At 38.5% G+C, this 19,838-nt stretch overlaps 1 protein-coding gene across 1 annotated transcript in view; it reads right to left on the reverse strand.

Moving 5' to 3' along the window:
* pemt (phosphatidylethanolamine N-methyltransferase) overlaps positions 1-19,838 on the reverse strand; it is a 77,825-nt gene that overhangs the window by 40,114 nt on the left and 17,873 nt on the right. Inside the window, exon 3 of the mRNA XM_026177316.2 lies at positions 6,381-6,496. Coding sequence (XP_026033101.1) covers positions 6,381-6,496 — 116 coding nt within the window. The remainder of the gene's footprint in view (positions 1-6,380; positions 6,497-19,838) is intronic.

The following is a 19,838-nucleotide window of genomic DNA, read 5'->3' on the forward strand; positions in this document are numbered from 1 at the left end:
GGAGACAGGTTGCCTCCAAGAAGGCTACCTGTGCAATCGCCATGCAATTGAAAGTGGTCCAGTTGGTTGGCACAGCTATTTGTAATAAGTAGAGCAGCTAAACTTGTTTGCCTCATTTTTATAATCAGGTTACACTGATTAAAAGTTAAAGACTTTTATGCTGGTAGCTGCAACCATGCAGTTTCAATAAAAAGTGCAATAATTTGTATGGGGCTATGCAAGTTGACTCCCTAACTGTTATATCCCCCAGATCTGCTGCATGTTGTCTAGAGATTTGTAATTCCCAAATCCAACCTAGCATAAGACTCTAAAAGGTTTTTGTTGAAACTGCAGAAAACATTATGCAATAGACTGTATATACCCAATTATTAGAAATGTGACCTTCAAGGAAGGTTTATTTCAATAATCAAGAAAACCGTGCTTCAGAATTTGCAAGCAAGTACAAAAAGAGGATAAATAATTTGTCAGCAAAAAATACTAAATAAAAAAAACATTTTCCACTTTCCAAGGATTCAGTGTTTCACTTAGTCATTACCTTACAGGACAGACACTAAAAGCATTCCTGCTCAAATATATTTTGTTGACTTTCACATGTGCAGTGCTCATCAGAAGTGCTGCCTGCAAGCCCAACAACTGACTCACTTAAGTCCAACCAGCGACTTCATCAAATTAATTTTTGAATTGAACAAATTTGTTTTGATAAATAGTTCTGGTTCAGGATGCATACAGTGGGGCAAAAAAGTATTTAGTCAGCCACCGATTGTGCAAGTTCCCCCACCTAAAATGATGACAGAGGTCAGTAATTTGCACCAGAGGTACACTTCAACTGTGAGAGACAGAATGTGAAAAAAAAATCCATGAATCCACATGGTAGGATTTGTAAAGAATTTATTCGTAAATCAGGGTGGAAAATAAGTATTTGGTCAATAACAAAAATACAACTCAATACTTTGTAACATAACCTTTGTTGGCAATAACAGAGGTCAAACGTTTACTATAGGTCTTTACCAGGTTTGCACACACAGTAGCTGGTATTTTGGCCCATTCCTCCATGCAGATCTTCTCGAGAGCAGTGATGTTTTGGGGCTGTCGCCGAGCAACACGGACTTTCAACTCCCGCCACAGATTTTCTATGGGGTTGAGGTCTGGAGACTGGCTAGGCCACTCCAGGACTTTCAAATGCTTCTTACGGAGCCACTCCTTTGTTGCCCGGGCGGTGTGTTTTGGATCATTGTCATGTTGGAAGACCCAGCCTCGTTTCATCTTCAAAGTTCTCACTGATGGAAGGAGGTTTTGGCTCAAAATCTCACGATACATGGCCCCATTCATTCTGTCCTTAACACGGATCAGTCGTCCTGTCCCCTTGGCAGAAAAACAGCCCCATAGCATGATGTTTCCACCCCCATGCTTCACAGTAGGTATGGTGTTCTTGGGATGCAACTCAGTATTCTTCTTCCTCCAAACACGACGAGTTGAGTTTATACCAAAAAGTTCTACTTTGGTTTCATCTGACCACATGACATTCTCCCAATCCTCTGCTGTATCATCCATGTGCTCTCTGGCAAACTTCAGACGGGCCCGGACATGCACTGGCTTCAGCAGCGCAACACGTCTGGCACTGCGGGATTTGATTCCCTGCCGTTGTAGTGTGTTACTGATGGTGACCTTTGTTACTTTGGTCCCAGCTCTCTGCAGGTCATTCACCAGGTCCCCCCGTGTGGTTCTGGGATCTTTGCTCACCGTTCTCATGATCATTTTGACCCCACGGGATGAGATCTTGCGTGGAGCCCCAGATCGAGGGAGATTATCAGTGGTCTTGTATGTCTTCCATTTTCTGATGATTGCTCCCACAGTTGATTTTTTCACACCAAGCTGCTTGCCTATTGTAGATTCACTCTTCCCAGTCTGGTGCAGGTCTACAATACTTTTCCTGGTGTCCTTCGAAAGCTCTTTGGTCTTGGCCATGGCGGAGTTTGGAGTCTGACTGTTTGAGGCTGTGGACAGGTGTCTTTTATACAGATGATGGGTTCAAACAGGTGCCATTCATACAGGTAACGAGTGGGGGACAGAAAAGCGTCTTACAGAAGACGTTACAGGTCTGTGAGAGCCAGAGATTTTCCATGTTTGAGGTGACCAAATACTTATTTTCCACCCTGATTTACGAATAAATTCTTTACAAATCCTACCATGTGGATTCATGGATTTTTTTTTCACATTCTGTCTCTCACAGTTGAAGTGTACCTCTGGTGCAAATTACTGACCTCTGTCATCATTTTAAGTGGGGGAACTTGCACAATCGGTGGCTGACTAAATACTTTTTTGCCCCACTGTATATAAAGCTACCACTTCACCTTTATTTATTTTCAAATGTTTACAGCAGAGCCCTCTGTGTGCTGCCCTCTAAACGCGCACAAAAATCTATTTTTTTGAATATCTGTCAAACTGTTTCGGATCATCAAAGAAATTTGATATTATACAGAGATAACCTGAGTAAATACAAAATGCAGTTTTAAAATCATTTATTAAGGGAATGGAAAAGGTTGTCCAAACCTACCAACGTTCTATATGAAAAACCGATTGCCCTTCAACCTAATAACTGGTTGTGCCACCCTTGGCGAAAAAATTGCAATCAAGTGTTTGAGATAACTGGCACTTCAGCTACATTGGAGATTTTTGCAATCATGAACGGCCTGTTTAAGGTAATTCTAAAGAATCTTAATTGCATTTAAAAGTTCACACTTTGTGCTTCAGCTTCTGTGCAGAAACTACTGGACAGACTTTCACCAGGATTTTCTGGTGGAGAGCAGAATTCATAGTTCCATCAATTATGGCAGGTCGTCCCAAAACAGCAAAGCAGTTCCAGATCATCACACTACCAGTACTATGCTGGTGCCACAATTGTTGGTATGATGCTTTTTTTTTTTTTTAAATGAAACGATGTGTTCATATTTATGATAAATGTAACGGAACTCAAACGTTCCAAAAAGTTCAACTTTGCTCTCGTCAGTCCATAGAATATTTTCCTAAAGGTTTTGGGGATCATCAAGATGTTTGGGGAGCTTTTTTGGCAAATGTGTACTCTTTTTGATCACCAGTGGTTTTCTCCTTGGACTCTCCCACGGATCCCACTTTTGCCCAGCCTCCGTCTTATTGGTGAATCATGAACTCTGACCTTAATGGAGGCAAGTGAGGTCTGGAGTTCTTTAGATGTTTTTCGGGGTTATTCTGAGACCTCCTGGATAGGGATGGGTACCGGTGTCCGGTGCCATGATGGCACCGGTTCTGACATAAACGGTAGTAACCAGACCGAAAAGCAGCGCACATTTCGGTGCTTTATTTCGGTGCTTTTTTTTCCTGAGCTGTGATACACTTCTAGCCAATAATTTTACGTTTCCGAGGATAGTAGGCGGGGCCAGGTACGTACGTTCTTTTAGAGCAGAGCTACAGATTAAAATGCCCAAGGCGAAAAGTCTGGCTGTACTTCACAGCAAAATATGCAAACTCAGCAGCCTGCAACAAGTGCTTTAAGCTGATACTGTGATACTGTCAAAGGAGGTAACACCTCAAATCCGATGAAACACCTGGCGATGCATAGCGTTTTTTTTTTAAAAGCCCAGAAATGCGCCGTATGATAGCTTGCTGCGAGACCTCACACCGAGCGCATCTACTGTGCGTGGGTTGCCTGTTATCTGACCCGGAGTTAGCAATATCCCCCAAAAACCCCGAAGAGGAGAGTCCTGGCCCCTAGCCCTGCCAGTGTATCAGAAATGATGAGGATGATGATGCAGCAGCAGCCGTTCTTCTCTGCGTGAGTAGCTTAATGTTCGTGTGTAATTTACGTTGAGTAGGCTAACCACGTTATTACATTAATGCATGTAAGGTGAACTAGCAAACATCATCATAGCTATATGCGGCTGTCTTCTTGTTTGATGGCAGATACTCCCTTCACCCTGGCCAAAAAGGCTAAAATGACCAAAGAAAAAGTGGAAAACAGTTAAACATGAGAGGTTTTGGATAAAGTTTGTGTTTTTTCCATTGTTTAAGCACTGCTTCCAGCCAAGAGTGATACCATATATGCCCTATAGCTGCAGAAAAGGCTAACATTGTTATCTTTTTACAAAAAACCAGCTGAACATGAGAGGTTTTTGGACCAATTTTGTGTTCTCCATTCTTTAAGCACCGGTTTGAGCACCGTTTGAGCACCGGCACCGTTTCAAAAGTACCGATTTGGCACCGGTATCGGATAAAACCTAAACGATACCCATCCCTACTCCTGGATGAGTGATTGATGCGCTATTTGTGTAATGTTGGTAGGTCGGCCATTTCTGGGAAGGTGTTTGAAGGTTTCTCTGTTTGTCGATAATGGCAATCACTGTGATTCACTGGAGTCAGAAAATCTTAGTGATAGCTTTGTAACTCTGCACTGATAGATGTAAAAGACTTTGTTTCTTGGCTATGTCTTTATATCACAGTGTAATGTGTTACTTTTTTAGATCTATTAGCCCAATTCACTTTGTCAGACAGTTTCTATGCAAGCGATTTCTTGATTCATGTTTAGCAGTAATCAGGCACGGGTGTGACTAGTGAAACTGAACTTAGCTTTCCAAAGAATCTGGCCAATCCCCTTTAATTCATGATACATGAATGATGCATTTTGTACACAGGATCAGGTAGATTTGGATAGCTTGTTTCCCTTACAATGTCAAGTTTATTCCTAACAAAGAAAATAGTTGATGAGTAATTATCCATTCAGATAACAGGTGGATGTTGGGGCGTGTAGGAGTTGAAGCAAGCAGCAGCAGTGACACATGGAGGGATATGAAACCTGCACCTTTACACAGCTACATGTACATGATGCAGTGAAGTTCAAGGTGTTTGACTGAAAAAGCTGACAGGCTTTGTTGTATCTAGGTTTGCTGCACGAATTTACACGAACCTCACGATAAAGATTTCTAAATAAATGCGCTCTAATAATTGCTTTGTCAGGGATACATTTGGTTTTAAATATAATTAGCTAAATTTACAGACTGTGTGGGCTAAACCCAAGGGTCCTTTCTAATTGTACTATTAAGAAGTGAACATGCTAACATTTAACTTCATGGCCCGCAAACTTACGGTACTATCAGTGTATATAGTTGTGAAGAGAAAAGTATTCATAGGATTCTATATTTCTTCATTATGTGTTGCTTCAGTTAATTGCAGTTTGCAAGTGTTTATTTAAGCACAACCCTCTTAAAGTGGACATGAAACAGTACATGTATTAAGGCCAATTTACACCATGGAGCCCTATGCTGAAACTGTCACAGCTGTCTGTGAAGCAGGATCTAAGATATAAGTCTTTAAAGTTAGAGTCACTGGCTGGCTCGTCGGTTGCTGCTAATAGACTTAAGTTATGTTAGCTAAGCAGTGACAGATCTGCTGACTCAGTGAAAAACAAGGTCACTAAAACTAAAACACTGTTGGCTAGCTGCACTGAAATGAGAAAATTTACCCATTAGCCATAATGTTTGGGTTTGCTTTGTTTGGTTTTCATCAAACATGGATTTTCCCAAACATTTTCACTTTAACTCGTCTCTCCAAAGGACATCCAGAAGTCTTGCCTTTTTTCCTCTGACAAGACATGGAACCACAGCTTCCTATTCAGTATCCTTGTTTGCAGCCTTATATGACTACATCCAAGTTTATTACAGCATTTAATCACCTAATTCACATTTTCAGTTCTTGTGAATGAATGAGTGAGTGAATAAATCGCTTTGTCCCACAGCTATATTTAGCTACTCAGAATGCATGGTGAGTTGATAAAAATTCTCTTCCTGAGCACAAGAGAAAACTGGCAAGACAATTTATCTCTTTGGACCAGCCTGTTCCCAAAATGTTTGTTGCCCAGCAACAGACATCACACAGATCCTTTGAGAGAGGGGAAAAAAGGCTTGTTGTTGCATTGACATACAGTCTGTGTGTGGCTTTGTTGAGAATCCTTTGTCATCATTTTGACCCACAGGGGGAGGTGTGGGTGTATGGACACCATATAGGAAGTGGTAAAGCGTGGGGTGATACTGCCACATACAGAACCGTGGGCACAGATAAAGAGCAAGGAGGAAGGAAAAAGGAGCTGTGGAGAAAGCAGAAAAAGAAGGCACAGAGGTTGGACGAAACAGTAGAAGAAACCGAAACAAAGAGTGTAAAAGGGGACAAATTCATACAGGCTTATATGTCCAATGATGTCCAAGTGACCACTGGACTGGTGAAGGCCTGCCATCCAATGTTATGAGAACCAAGGCTTTCTTTCAATCAAAGGTGACGTACAAATTTAAAATTGTTGGACTGGATGAGGGGGATAACAAACCATATTTTGTTATGGTTAAAAGTGTGTTCCTCACCTGTGGCTGCGGTAAATGTTTAGCAGTATAATGACGAAGCCCAAGCAGCAACAGGCCAGGTAGGGGCTACCAAAGAGCCCCGAGAGTCTTCGTGTACGATGCTCCCATCTCGCCACCTGACAACAGGAAGACAATGACAACGGTGTTTACCATAAATATCCAATTAAACTGCATTAAAAAACTGAAAGTTAATGATTGTTTGTCACACTATGTCAGTCTAAAAAACCCTCAAAGCTCAACTTTTTAAACTCAAGTTTGGCAGAGCTCCAGCATTGCTATGTGGAGCAAGGACAACCTTACAGAAAGAAAATCATTTCTGTAGCACTCCACCAATCAGGCCTGTATGGTAGAGTGGCCAGAGAGAAGCTATTCCTCAATAAAAGACACATGACAGCCCATTTGGAGTTTACTAAAAGCCACCTGAAAGATTCATCTGTATTCATGAGTAGATCAAACAGGAGGTCCTGAAGCCACTGAAGCCAGTTTTTTGCAGTCCCAGGTCAGTGAGGGAATGGGTTACACCAGTTTTACCAAGCAAGCATACTTTATAGTCCATCTACAAGCAACATTCAACCAAGAAAATAAGCTCCATGCAAAATCCTGTTCATTATATGCCCGAAACATCTAGGTCATTATCACAACAGTTTTTTTTTGTTTGTTTGTTTTTTTACAGTATTATGTATGCAACAACAATACGTGCACATGAAAACATTGGCTTTACTGGCCATGAAAAATCAGAATGCTCTTGACAAAATACTGAAAATGGTCTCCTGGTCAATTTGCATATACTTTTGTGAAGTCTCAAAAGTGCTGCCTTTATCTGCATTTTAATGAAGTTTTCAAAAATGAATACGATTTTCACTGGAAGTGTCAAGGATGGACAGGATAAGAATATCAGACGGACAGTTCAGGTTGAGCTGTTTGGAGACAAAGTTAGAGAGGTGAAGCTGAGACGGTCTGGACATGTAGAGAGGAAGAATAGTGGCTATACTAGACAAAGGATGCTGGAGATGGAGCAGTCAGGCAGGAGGAAAAGAAGGCCACAGAGAGGGTTCATTGATGTTGTGAAAGAGGACATGTAGACGGTTGGTGTGACATAAGAGGATGCAAGGGATGGACGAGACAGAGGCAGATACACTGCTGTGTCAATCGCTAAAGAGCAGCCAAAAGAAGGCAAAAGAAAAAGAATAAAACAGGATTCTTTGGCTACCACAGCAGTTTCTCGTATAGAGACAGAGAGATCTTGTTTGCTTTTGGTATCTGGCTTTGAGCCTTAAATAGCTAAATATCATGACTTTTGTCTACAGTTTTGAAATATTGTGCCCATGATAGAGACAGAAGAGTGCTGTTTGTTTGCATATGTTGTTCTGCCCTGAAGCGATTATTTGTTCAAGTTTATTTGTTCACCTCTGAAACAGCTGGTGCATTTCCACACAGCTGTATTCTCTTGCTGGCTATTGATAAGTGTTTATTTTTTTTAAGCTCTTTATATACTACCGTGCATATCCAGCAGGGAGTGACACCATAGAATCTTATCTAACTGGTCACAGTTGCATTTTCCAAAACACTTCTCTCCCAAAAAAAGAGAATGGAAAATAGTCACATCCTGCCCATTTATGCAGCACAAAAGGCATTTAACCCATCTGTCCATACGGTGAACCTTTCAGTGGCATTAGCAACTCAAAGTGCTGTTTGTGAAATGACTGAAAAACTTAAAATTACCACCTGACAGTGGGCTAAGGAAATGCATAGATGACTGTAAAAAAACAAAAACAAACCAAAAACAACAAAAATGAATCCCACAGGCACAAATGTTACCATGGCAACAGCTTTTCTATGTTCAGCAGCGGCAAGGTAGGAAAAAAGAGGAGGAATATAAATATAAAGGTGAGGTGAAACAAATGTTAAGAAGTGGTAAAGAGTCCTTTATGGAGTGCAGCAATCCCCAGGTATAAATTGCATTGTTAATGGGTTAGCGCTACCTGCTCAAGACCGATCAGAAGCAGCTGAGAAAGCATGCTTAAGCATGCTGAGAAAACTTGGCAGCTCTCTTTGCATTTTTAGAATAGATGAAAAGCTTAAATCAAGAATTAATCCCCTTCTCCTTTCTCTGAAGCTCATGTCGTCTGTTTTGTTTTTTAAATCCCAGCCTTCAGCAAGCCGTATGCTGACATTTCCTTTTCCTTTCTTTCGTTTTTCTTCTGCCTCCTAACAGAGTTCAACTGCTATGTAATTAAGGGCCAGCAGCTGATGTACTTTGACTAAGATGTATGGTTACATCCACAGTTTGCATTGCAGTCTGCTCCACATGGACATTAGCACACAGCGAGCTGGAATGAAACTGAACAATCATAGCAACAGTGGGGGAATAAATAATGATTAGGTCTGCAGATAGCAGGTTTGTGTTGAAATGATGACACAATGCATTTTACAAACACATCAACATATTATTTTACCAATTCACAATGGTTCTTTTTGAGACTCAAAGTAAGTGGCACTGATCTAAAAACATAAAAAATAAAGACAGGATGTGTGCTCAATACAAAAATAAGAAAACATTCTTTTATATGCTGGTGAGAGCGCCCCATCAGCTTCACAATTCCTTGTATCACATAATAAACTGACTCATTCTAGCACCTCAATTTTGGGATGAATAACCTATAAAAGAGGTCAACTTCTGCTTTACTGCCAGTGTCATATACTTGCTCAAATGTCATCCTGATTTGGTCACTGGAGAAAAAATTTCCTGACCAGTTGGCAAAAAACACCTACTTGCAAATTTTCTAGGGTCACTCATGGGCTGCATGAACATACAGCACTTATTTACACTATGCCCAGCTTTCTGTGCATTGTGCTTCTGGCATGCCAGAGGGTCTCTTATTTGTTAGTTGTTGGCAACCCCACCTACACCACTACACCAGACTACAGCCCCTGCTAGACTGTGCTAAACTATCAATGGAAACACAAACAGAAAATGCTGCGCTATATGGACAGATCCTAAAAGATTCCAGCTAAATGTAGCTAACTAATAAAGCTTAACATGATGTTGCTCCAACTTTGGATGTTGAAAATGCATTTAACAATGTGTGTATGCCAAAAAAGTCGAATATACAGATATAAACGAGAAGTAATTACACCTGTTGATAAAATTGCTAATAACTATTTGGTCAATTAATAATAAATTAGCTTCTGTGCTAGCACTCATTCTCCTGAATCTAGTCTTTCAGCAAGTCATTCAGGCAGGTTTCCATGTACATCTAATGTTACGTAAGCACATCTGCCTCCCTACATGTGTCCATTATATCTCTATCATAGGTTTTTCCAGAGTTGACAGAAAATCATAGGAAAAAGTCATGACAACCTGGTAATGTCAAAAATAAGAGAGGAAACATTATGTAACCATTCAAGTGTCCCTAATAAAACTACAGTTTAAGCTCCAACTGAATATAAATAAAATGCATAAGTACAGAGATGGGTTCAAAAGAGGTAGAGAGTGTACTCACCTAAGAGAGGAGGACATTTTGTGACCAATGAAATTCTTAGTCATTGATATTAAGAGTTTTATTACTTTCTGCTAAATATACCAGATGACTCAGGCTAATCCATGTTATTATACTTTATACATTAATGTGAAAAAGAATGGATACCCTCTTTAAATATTGAGGTTTTATATAGTAGGGCATCACTTTTTTAAAAAAATGATCAAAAGCTTATTCAATAGGAAAGATTAAATTCATGACAGTACAATTAGAAAAAGACTGAACAAGTATGGCTTGTTTGTCAGGAGGACAAAAAAACTTCACAAACAATGTCTTTTGGACAGATAAGACCAAAGTGGTCATGACTGCCCATAATACACATAATACACAATACAGCATATCAGCACAAACACCTCAAACCAACTGTCAAGCACGTTGGTGGAGGTATAATAATTTGGACTTATTTTGCAGCCACAGTAACATGAACTCCTTTGTATACCTAAAAACACTGTGCAGTCCAATGTGAAGCCATCTGTCCAATAGGTAAAGCAACAATGATCCATGCACATTATCAAAGAAAGGTCTAAATAGCTCACAAAAAGAACGATGTGTTGCAAAACCCAAATCAGATGGTGTGGCATAAACAAATGCCTGCGAACCTCAATGAACTGAAGCAACTTTATACAGAAGAGTGACCAGTGCTCTACATGGGCCTGATATCCACTTACGAGGACATTATACTGCTGCTGTTCTATCAAAACTTTAAACGAATATCCTCATATATGGCTCTTATTTTTCTTAAAAACAAAAATAAGGTAAGAAAAAAAAAAAATCTGGCAATTCTTTATTTTTACATTCATCGGGCCCCAATATGCCCAAATATCAAAGAGAAATTAAAAATGCATGTCGTGGAAGAGTTCGGGTCGAGGTTAAACAATCTTATAAAGACATGTTGGGTTTTTTGGGGTTGAGTTCTACTGTGTCTTTCCCTCTACATTGACCTAAAAAATCCAAAGTAAACTTTAACAAGGAAAAAGTAACTACTGGCACAAGGACGATAAAACACTATAGATGAAATTGCACTGAATGCACTGCTGTTTGGATGTTACAATGCACCAACTACACATGCTCCCCAGGGAGCAGACTTCAAACAAGTAACAGCAGTAACTAATTGACCACGGTTTCTCTCGCTGTCCATGTCCATGCCAAAAGAGAATAATCATGACTTTCACTGGAAAAAAATTAAAATGACGACTTTGTATAAAGAAAAAAAAAAAAAAACCCACAAAAAACCCACAGTCTCATGGCAGTTTGTGCAAGTTTTCATTGATACGATTCACGTCGCTGTACATAAAAATCTATCACTATAAAGGGCTAAAATTTCTACATTTGTGGCTTAGAGGGATTGACAGTAGAGCAAATCCTTTTGCTAGACACACGGATTATATACTTCATATGTATTATTTAAGTTTTAGTAATTTAATTTAATAAATATTAGGTCTTTATTTAAAATTATTTGGTTATTTTAGATTTAGGTTAGGACTATAAATTATTCTATCTACTGTAACTATCATGAAAAAAAAAAGATTAGCTTAGCTAGTCTTAGTAATCTCAAACCCAACAAACATACCTCCATCATCCATATTAGCAGGCCATTTATGTTAGTACACTCTCTTCTGATCAGGCAGTGGGCCTCTAAGCCTCGTTCAGCCTGATTTGCAACCATTCACTGGGTGATGGCGTATGCTAAAAATATTCAGGTGTTCTGTATGCAGACTACTGATGTTGCTATCAAATCATCAATCAAGCGCTGAAACTAACAGCAGGCACAGATGAGGAGAGTACAGGCAGTGGCGCCACATTGGGAGAACTAGCAGCTCTTCAGCACAAATTCAATCAAGGCTTAGGTAACAGGCTACACCTGCATCCCCATCAGCCCACTTAAATCTGAGATACAGGCACTTGATTGGACTTCAAGTCAGGACAACAGATAGATGGAACCATGTCTAAGGAGCTGAAATGGGAAAACATAGTTAAAAGTAGCCCCAACTGAATATTACCTCAAGACACCCTCTGCAACATACTAGCAACAGAACTCCAAGCAGAATCTACGGCATGCATGGAGGTTATAATGACAGAATGTCACCTTGAACTTTAGCCTCATAAGAAGCTGAAAGTTTTTTGCATTTGTGTGTCTGTGTGTGTTGTACACTGTATTAAAAGACATGTAATGGAGAACAACCTGCACACAGACTCAGCCAAGTACATTAATGCGTGGATGTGTGCCGTCCTGGAGTAATGAGGAGAAAGAGAACAAGAACATGGACAGGACACATGGATACACACAAACTGGTGAATATTTGATTAATTGTCTGCCAGGACAGAACACATGGAGCAAACTAAACTTACACATACGGATAGATTTCTGGAGTCCTGTAAGATTGAGATAAGACTGAACATAGTTTGAATCACTTATAATGTTATTGTGTGTGATCATTTATTGCCCCCAGCAGATGAATAACAAAAAAAACAATGCAAACAAATGATGCCTTTTTGCAGGCTGCTAGCAACAAATTGATCAAAGATACACTTTAAAAACCCAGTCTCTGATTAGTGGTTAGATACAATGCTACTTTGGTTAAGTATGAACAGAGATGGGCAGTAACGCGTTACGCGTTACTTGAAAAAAGTAATCAGATTACAGTAACGAGTAAAGTAAGGGATTACTATTGCAAAAACGGTAATTAGATTACCGTTACTTTCCCGTAGGAACGCTGCGTTACTAAAATCGTGAAATTTTTGCGAGAATGTCTCATGACAGTGACGTAAGCGAGTGCGACGTTCGTGACAACAGCTGTGTGCAGAGCAACAATGGATAACATATCGATTGTGGGAGAGAGTATGAGCGTGCAGCGTTTAAAGCGTGGAAGTACTGACCTTACTTTGAGTTTGATTCCATAAAAAGTGACAAAAACATAAGTGTCCGTTGTGCGTGGGAAGAAAACTTCTTTTTACACCGAAACCTCCCCCCTAAACAAGCTCCGAGTGCGCAATGACGTAATGGGAAATTCACAGAGAAACTCGCGGATTCTTCAACTGACCGCTGCGGCACACCTGTGCCAGGGTAAACCTCCGCCTACGCCACTACTGCTATACAGGTGAAAATAGAACAACAGGACTGCTGAGTCTTTGATTTTATTTATTTTCTGCTGTGTTTTACTTGCATCTATTTGAAAGACAGTGTAAAAACAAAAAATATTTTATTTCATGTGCTGGAATGTGCAGAAAATAGGTTTAAGTGTTAAACTAATTTCTTCCAGTCAGAGAATGTTGCATATAATTAAATTTTTGCTTGATGCATAAAGTTAAAAGATTAAAACTAATAAAACAAGTTTTAAAAAGAGACTTTTCCATTTGATTACATTTTGTATGATGGATTATGCAGAAAAAGTAGAATTGGGCTGACAGATCTATCGCTTTATCACCTATTCAGGTTGTAAATCGTGTTTTTAAAAAGTAACTAAGTAACTAAGTAATTAATGACTTTTGAAAATAAGTAATCATTAAAGTAACGGGATTACTTTTTGGGGGAAGTAATCAGTAATTAGTTACTGATTACTTTTTTCAAGTAACTTGACCAACACTGAGTATGAATGCACTGAGGAAGATATTGAAAAGTCTTGAAAGAAAACCTTCTTCACTCAGTTAGGACATTAAAAATTAATCACAGGTAGGTTGTCCATCCAGATTAAGTTCATGCAGTTGGCCTAGCTTGTCTCTGGACTTTAAGTCAACAGAAAATCTACTGAGAGAGCTGAAACTTCAGATATCTGTAAAAATTCCCATTGAGAAGTATGGAAACTTGGTGACCAGCTACAAGAAATGTCTGACAGATGTGCTTATTCCACCAAGCTGTAAATCAAAGACTTATTTCTGTCACAAGAATCTACATTATTTAGGTAACAAACAAACAAACAAACAAAACGTCTATTAAAAATTACAGACCGCTTTGTAAATGGTAAAAATCATAAATTCACCAGGGGTCAAATACTTTTCCCCCACTGTCTATCTAAGTAGGTTCAAACACCTCTACAGTAATTATATGTTGCTCTAATCTTTTAGTAGTTGAGACTATTAATTCGTGGCTAATTATTCTATTTATTTTACAGGATAGAAAATAGTAACAGTAACAATGAAGGATACTTTTTGTACTAGTTTAAAGTCTAATGAGATCACGCCATAGGCGCAAGAGGACGACTATTATATCACCCCAATAATGTCACCAAAAAGGATTCAGCTGATATGCTTAAAGGCTTTGTAAACACAGACTTGAATGCACGCAGATGAAAAGACTAAAGGCCTAAATGCTCTCCTTGTATTACTTAGATCCAGGTCATAAAGATTAAAATAAGAGAACAAAAAGACGTAAAAACTGTTTGCTGCTTCAAAGCTGATGGTGTACCCAGTTTGTTGTGGTCACAGTTACATCACACTGCCCTCCAGGTGCAAAAACATTTTACACCGTGACCTTTAATACTCCGTCTTTATCCATTTTTGTTGGTGTTTGTTAAGTTCAGGACACACAAATAACGCAATGTGATCGACAAAGACTTTTGTTTTTTACAATTAATGACCTATGAAATCAGAACAGGAACTTTTCTGACAGTCCTTTCATCAGTATTATCCCGAAAATGTATTGTTATATAACTTTTTTTTTTGCTTATTAAATGAACAACAACAACAACAACAAAAACACATTTGGAGAATAGTTGCCTGATATAATTCACACATCATTTTTCTACATTTTTATGTAGACTTTTTAGTAACCATTCCATTACTAAACTGTTCGTCCTATACGGTTTTACAGCTATAACTTAAATACCACAATGCCAATTGCAAGGCAATAAAATGGATTTTCCATTAAAAATTGAAAGGTATACACCAAAGAAAGAAAAAAAAAACTACACTGGTTAGGATGAAGTTTAACAGGGGTATTCGAAAACCTGATGATGTTTTAAGGTAATATCAGCATTGATAATATGAAAATCCCAAATAATGGCATATGCATTATTTTCACAGATGATTTGTGCTGACATCAGCATTATTAACACAGAAGTCTAGTGTAGTATATTAATGATTTTGTGTCAATGTTCTGTTCTATTGATGTTTTAAAGAGTTCAAAGAAAGAAAGTGCCTATGTCTCCCAATCACTAATATATTCCTTTAATGTTCGGAGATGATCCAATGGAAACTAAAGTTTTTTTCCTAATTTGTGTGACCCTGACCTCGAAGCATTACATAACTAAAATGTTATTATGTTTATCCATATGATTGGAGGAGGATTGGCTGAAATCTTTGGCTTCTATAAGCTATAAAAACTTGAGATTTTAAGATATATTCGTGCAGTGATTGGCCTCATCAGTGACAACGAATCCAGCCACGGGCCCATCCATCTGGCCCATCAAGACTCACTCTCATTTCATCAGTCCATAAAACCTTAGAAAAACCAGTCTTGAGATATTTCTTGGCCCAGTCTTGACGTTTCAGCTTGTGTGTCTTGTTCAGTGGTGGTCGTCTTTCAGCCTTTCTTACCTTGGCCATGTCTCTGAGTATTGCACACCTTGTGCTTTTGGGCACTCCAGTGATGTTGCAGCTCTGAAATATGGCCAAACTGGTGGCAAGTGGCATCTTGGCAGCTGCACGCTTGACTTTTCTCAGTTCATGGGCAGTTATTTTGCGCCTTGGTTTTTCCACACGCTTCTTGCGACCCTGTTGACTATTTTGAATGAAACGCTTGATTGTTCGATGATCACGCTTCAGAAGCTTTGCAATTTTGAGACTGCTGCATCCCTCTGCAAGATATCTCACTATTTTTGACTTTTCTGAGCCTGTCAAGTCCTTCTTTTGACCCATTTTGCCAAAGGAAAGGACGTTGCCTAATAATTATGCACACCTGATATAGGGTGTTGATGTCATTAGACCACACCCCTTCTCATTACAGAGTTGCACATCACCTAATATGCTTAATTGGTAGTAGGCTTTCGAGCCTATACAGCTTGGAGTACGACAACATGCATGAAGAGGATGATGTGGACAAAATACTCATTTGCCTAATAATTCTGCACTCCCTGTATAGCTCTGTGTAAATAATCATTCTGTACATTCGATAATTTTTAATCCTACAACTGTTTACAACTTGCATAGTTCCCATTTCTGTATAGCTGTATATCTCAGATTTCTGTAAAGTTATTTATTTCATATTCTGTATAGTTTTTCATATTTATATCCTGTTCATAGCCTGTACATAGCTTGTACTCACTACAGCCTGTACATACCTATAGTTATAGAATATTCACAACATACTTCATACCGTGTACATTATAACATACCATAATAGACCCATTTCTGTAATATACTCACATATCTATATTATTGCTAATATATATTGTAATATATCTATATCACTAAAGCACTTCTGGATGGATGCAAATTGCATTTCGTTGCCCTGTACCTGTGCATGTGCAATGACAATAAAGTTGAATTCTATTCTATTCAATTCAATTCAGTGTGTGATTTTGGAAACGTTATGTCTTTAATGTGACATCACAGGATGATGGATTAAAAAACATAACAAGTGTGGCATACAGCTAAGCCCATGCCTTTTTACATTATATTTTACCCGATATGGTTTCCTTCAAATTTATGTTAAGGTCAACTTTTACCTTGGGCCCTAACAATGAAGATCAACTTCAAAGGATTAGCCAACCTAGGTAGTCTTAAAGGCCTAGTATATTTTTGTGAAGTTTAAAGACCTTGCAGACAATATAAAGTTTTAACTGATTGTCACATTTGGTGTGACTTTGACCCGATTTTCACTAAAATGATTTTCACCTCGAGCTCGAGGAAACTGCTAATAAACAGACAGACAGACAAATGGTACTGATTAAATACTCCTGGTCTTCTGTGGGAGAAAAATCCCATAATGACAAAAATTTAACTCTAAGCAGGAAACTTCGCTCCAGTCCTTCTGTGTAAAAAACTAAGTATATGGACGCCCGTGATTCAGTGACTTGTTGAACCACATTTAGCACCATTAACTTAACAAACACCATTTGTGACAAGCCTTAGCCGTTGGACAGATTACCGTGCATTTTACTCTGAAATAATTTGGTATACAGAGAAATTCATGGTCAACTAAGTAACTGCAAGTTGTCCAAGCCCTGTCAGTTGGTATGAGATGTTTATGCTGATATGCTGTGATTGTTTTTTGCCAAACATGGCACTATGCATTATGGCCAAACATCTCCACTTTGGACTTGCTGTCCAGTGGACATCAAATTCCAGAATTTGTGTAATTTGTTTAAATGCAACTTTGCAAACTCAGACACTGTGCCATGCTTTTTCTGTTTGTTTGTCCCCCCCACCCCTCTTAATTCCAGCAAGTTTGTACTTATTTGAAAAAGAAAGTTGTCAAATTTCTGTGAAAACAAAACATGACTATATCTTAAAGACTTTGTTCAAAAACTATGATGCTTGGGGCTGATTTTTTAGGCCTATTTGAAATGCCAGCATCAGTTTCTTTTAACTATAGCAAATCAAACAGCATATCAGACTTTTAATGTGACAACCAGAAGAAAACATCAACAATCTCGAAACTGTTTCCATTGTGCCCACTGGTGTGACTCACCAAAACATGCAGACATTAGCCTACGCTGTGTAGGTACATCTGAGGTCACGTCAACCTTGCAATCAGTGTAATTGATTGCAAGTAAAAAAAAAAGTCTAGTGAATAAAATCGTAAAAGCAATGAACTGTAACTTCAGTTCTTCACTCTAGCGATAAATACACGAGTATCTCTTGCATCGCTGAAACAAATGCATCTGCTGTTATTGACTTCAGTCACTTGAGGTCAAAATGCCCATGTGAACTTTCTGACTAGAAGACAAAGATGATGATTGTCAAATCTCTGGTTACGCTCATGGATCCAGCCATCTCTTTTAGCAGTAACACTCTACTAAGTCATTGCTATAATATCAGAGAGTACCAAACCCAAGTTGGTCTAAGCGAATTCACAGAATATTGCTGAAAAGGGTGTGGTCCCAAACTCGAGAGAGTCTCTAGTTGTCATCATTTTTGTTTCCCCCCCGACCTCTGCTGACAGCATTAGCTGATAAGCCCTTTGTTTCCTCAAATGTAGGTCACTGGGTCATCTTAATATGTAGAGAGAAGCTCACATGACTATTAATATGCTGTTTGCTCTAGCAGTTTTATCTTCACATACGGTGGGATTAATAATGCATGTGCTAGTGGCATAATTATTTTTTCCACTAAGACCAACCTCTATTTTTGAGGGGAGAACTGTACTCGATATGTTTGTGCCATTACTTTTTTAAAATACAAAACAATACATATTTATTCATCAAAATCAACATTTACTAAAACTAAACCAAAAGTTATTTACTTTATAACTTTATTATATTTACTGATTTCTTATCCAATAATCTGCTAAATAGTGCCATAGGTGGCCAAATAAGTTTTAGATTTCCCCATTTATTGTGATGGGGTGTACAGTCCTGCCATAAAGAGTCATAAATTACATTTGAACTGTTGTTCAAGAACTACCATTCCATTTCAATTACCTTAAAAAAAACATTACTTGTAACATATTTTTACCATATTACACCATACTAATGCTTAGTACCCATATTTAAAACCTATTTTGAATTTATTACTACTATAACTACTATGGTGTCCTTTCAGAATGGAACAATTGTGCACTGGCTTTGACATAACTAATGACGGGACAAACTGATATGGTATCAGTTCAGGGTTTTATACTAGTGATAGTATATAGTTACTAAAGATAGCAAAGAGTTTGAGATTAGCTAAACAAAATGTCAATCCTACCAATGTCATCTTTAAACAAGCTGATATGAATGCTGTTACTTTTGTTGGTGAGCGTGAGTTTATCTGGGAAATGTCTGAGGTTTGTTTCGGCCTCCTCAACTTGACTGTTAATAAAATAGCAAGAACCTCTCAAAATCCGCACAACAGCAACTCTCTTGGTCCCACTTTGGACTTCATGTCCTAGCAGACTCTTGTCACAGTTCAGTGCACTGACGTATGGGTATGAACTCCTAAAACACACGTACATGTCTGTATCCGTTTCTCTGCTGATAATATTCAAGGACCTTAGAAACGAAGAAGAAAAGGTCAGGTGCAGGAGGACTAAAGAGGGAAAGGCTCAAAGATGTAGCTTAATACAGAAAAATAAGTGGCAGCCACAGAGTGGGGCAGTCAAAACTGGAGGCTGAAACACCATGTAATAGCTTCTATCTTAGGATCACTTTCAGTGACTGGCTTTGAAATAAACAAAACTGTATGTACTATACTTGATGTATTCGTCCCAGGATTTTGCTACTACATCCACATTACTTCAAATCTCAGCTTTCAGATTCAGATTCTTGGTCAGTCTCAAATGTCATTTGTAATCTAAATTTTTCTCTCAGATAAATGCCCACTCACGTGAAGTCTGTAATATTCTTGAGATTTATGATTGCGTGATTTTTATATATTAGTGCTATTTCTTACATTTGTAAACTCTAACATATTGTATTATTTAATTAGTTTAGTCTGTTACTGTTACTGTCTTGGAGCAACTGTAACCCACATAACTTCTTTAAGGATTAATAAAGTATTCTGATTCTGAAAAAGAAAATATCCATATTCACGCTGATAACACTCAGTGCAGTCAGGTGATTGATTACAAACAGGGGGGTATTCCTTTTTCTTTGTCCTTGTTTCATTGAACTAAATGGTGAGTTGTATTGGACGTGTTCATTTCATTTTATCGTAGAAAAATTAGCAACAATAATGTAAAGGGTACTAATGGAGATATAATTATTAATGCCTGATAAGTGATTAATTGTTAATCACTTACCAGTCTCTCACATTGTTGCATAGAAATTATAGCCCATTT

Source organism: Astatotilapia calliptera, chromosome 8, assembly GCF_964374335.1.
Source record: "Astatotilapia calliptera chromosome 8, fAstCal68.1, whole genome shotgun sequence".
Taxonomy (NCBI): Eukaryota; Metazoa; Chordata; class Actinopteri; order Cichliformes; family Cichlidae; genus Astatotilapia; species Astatotilapia calliptera.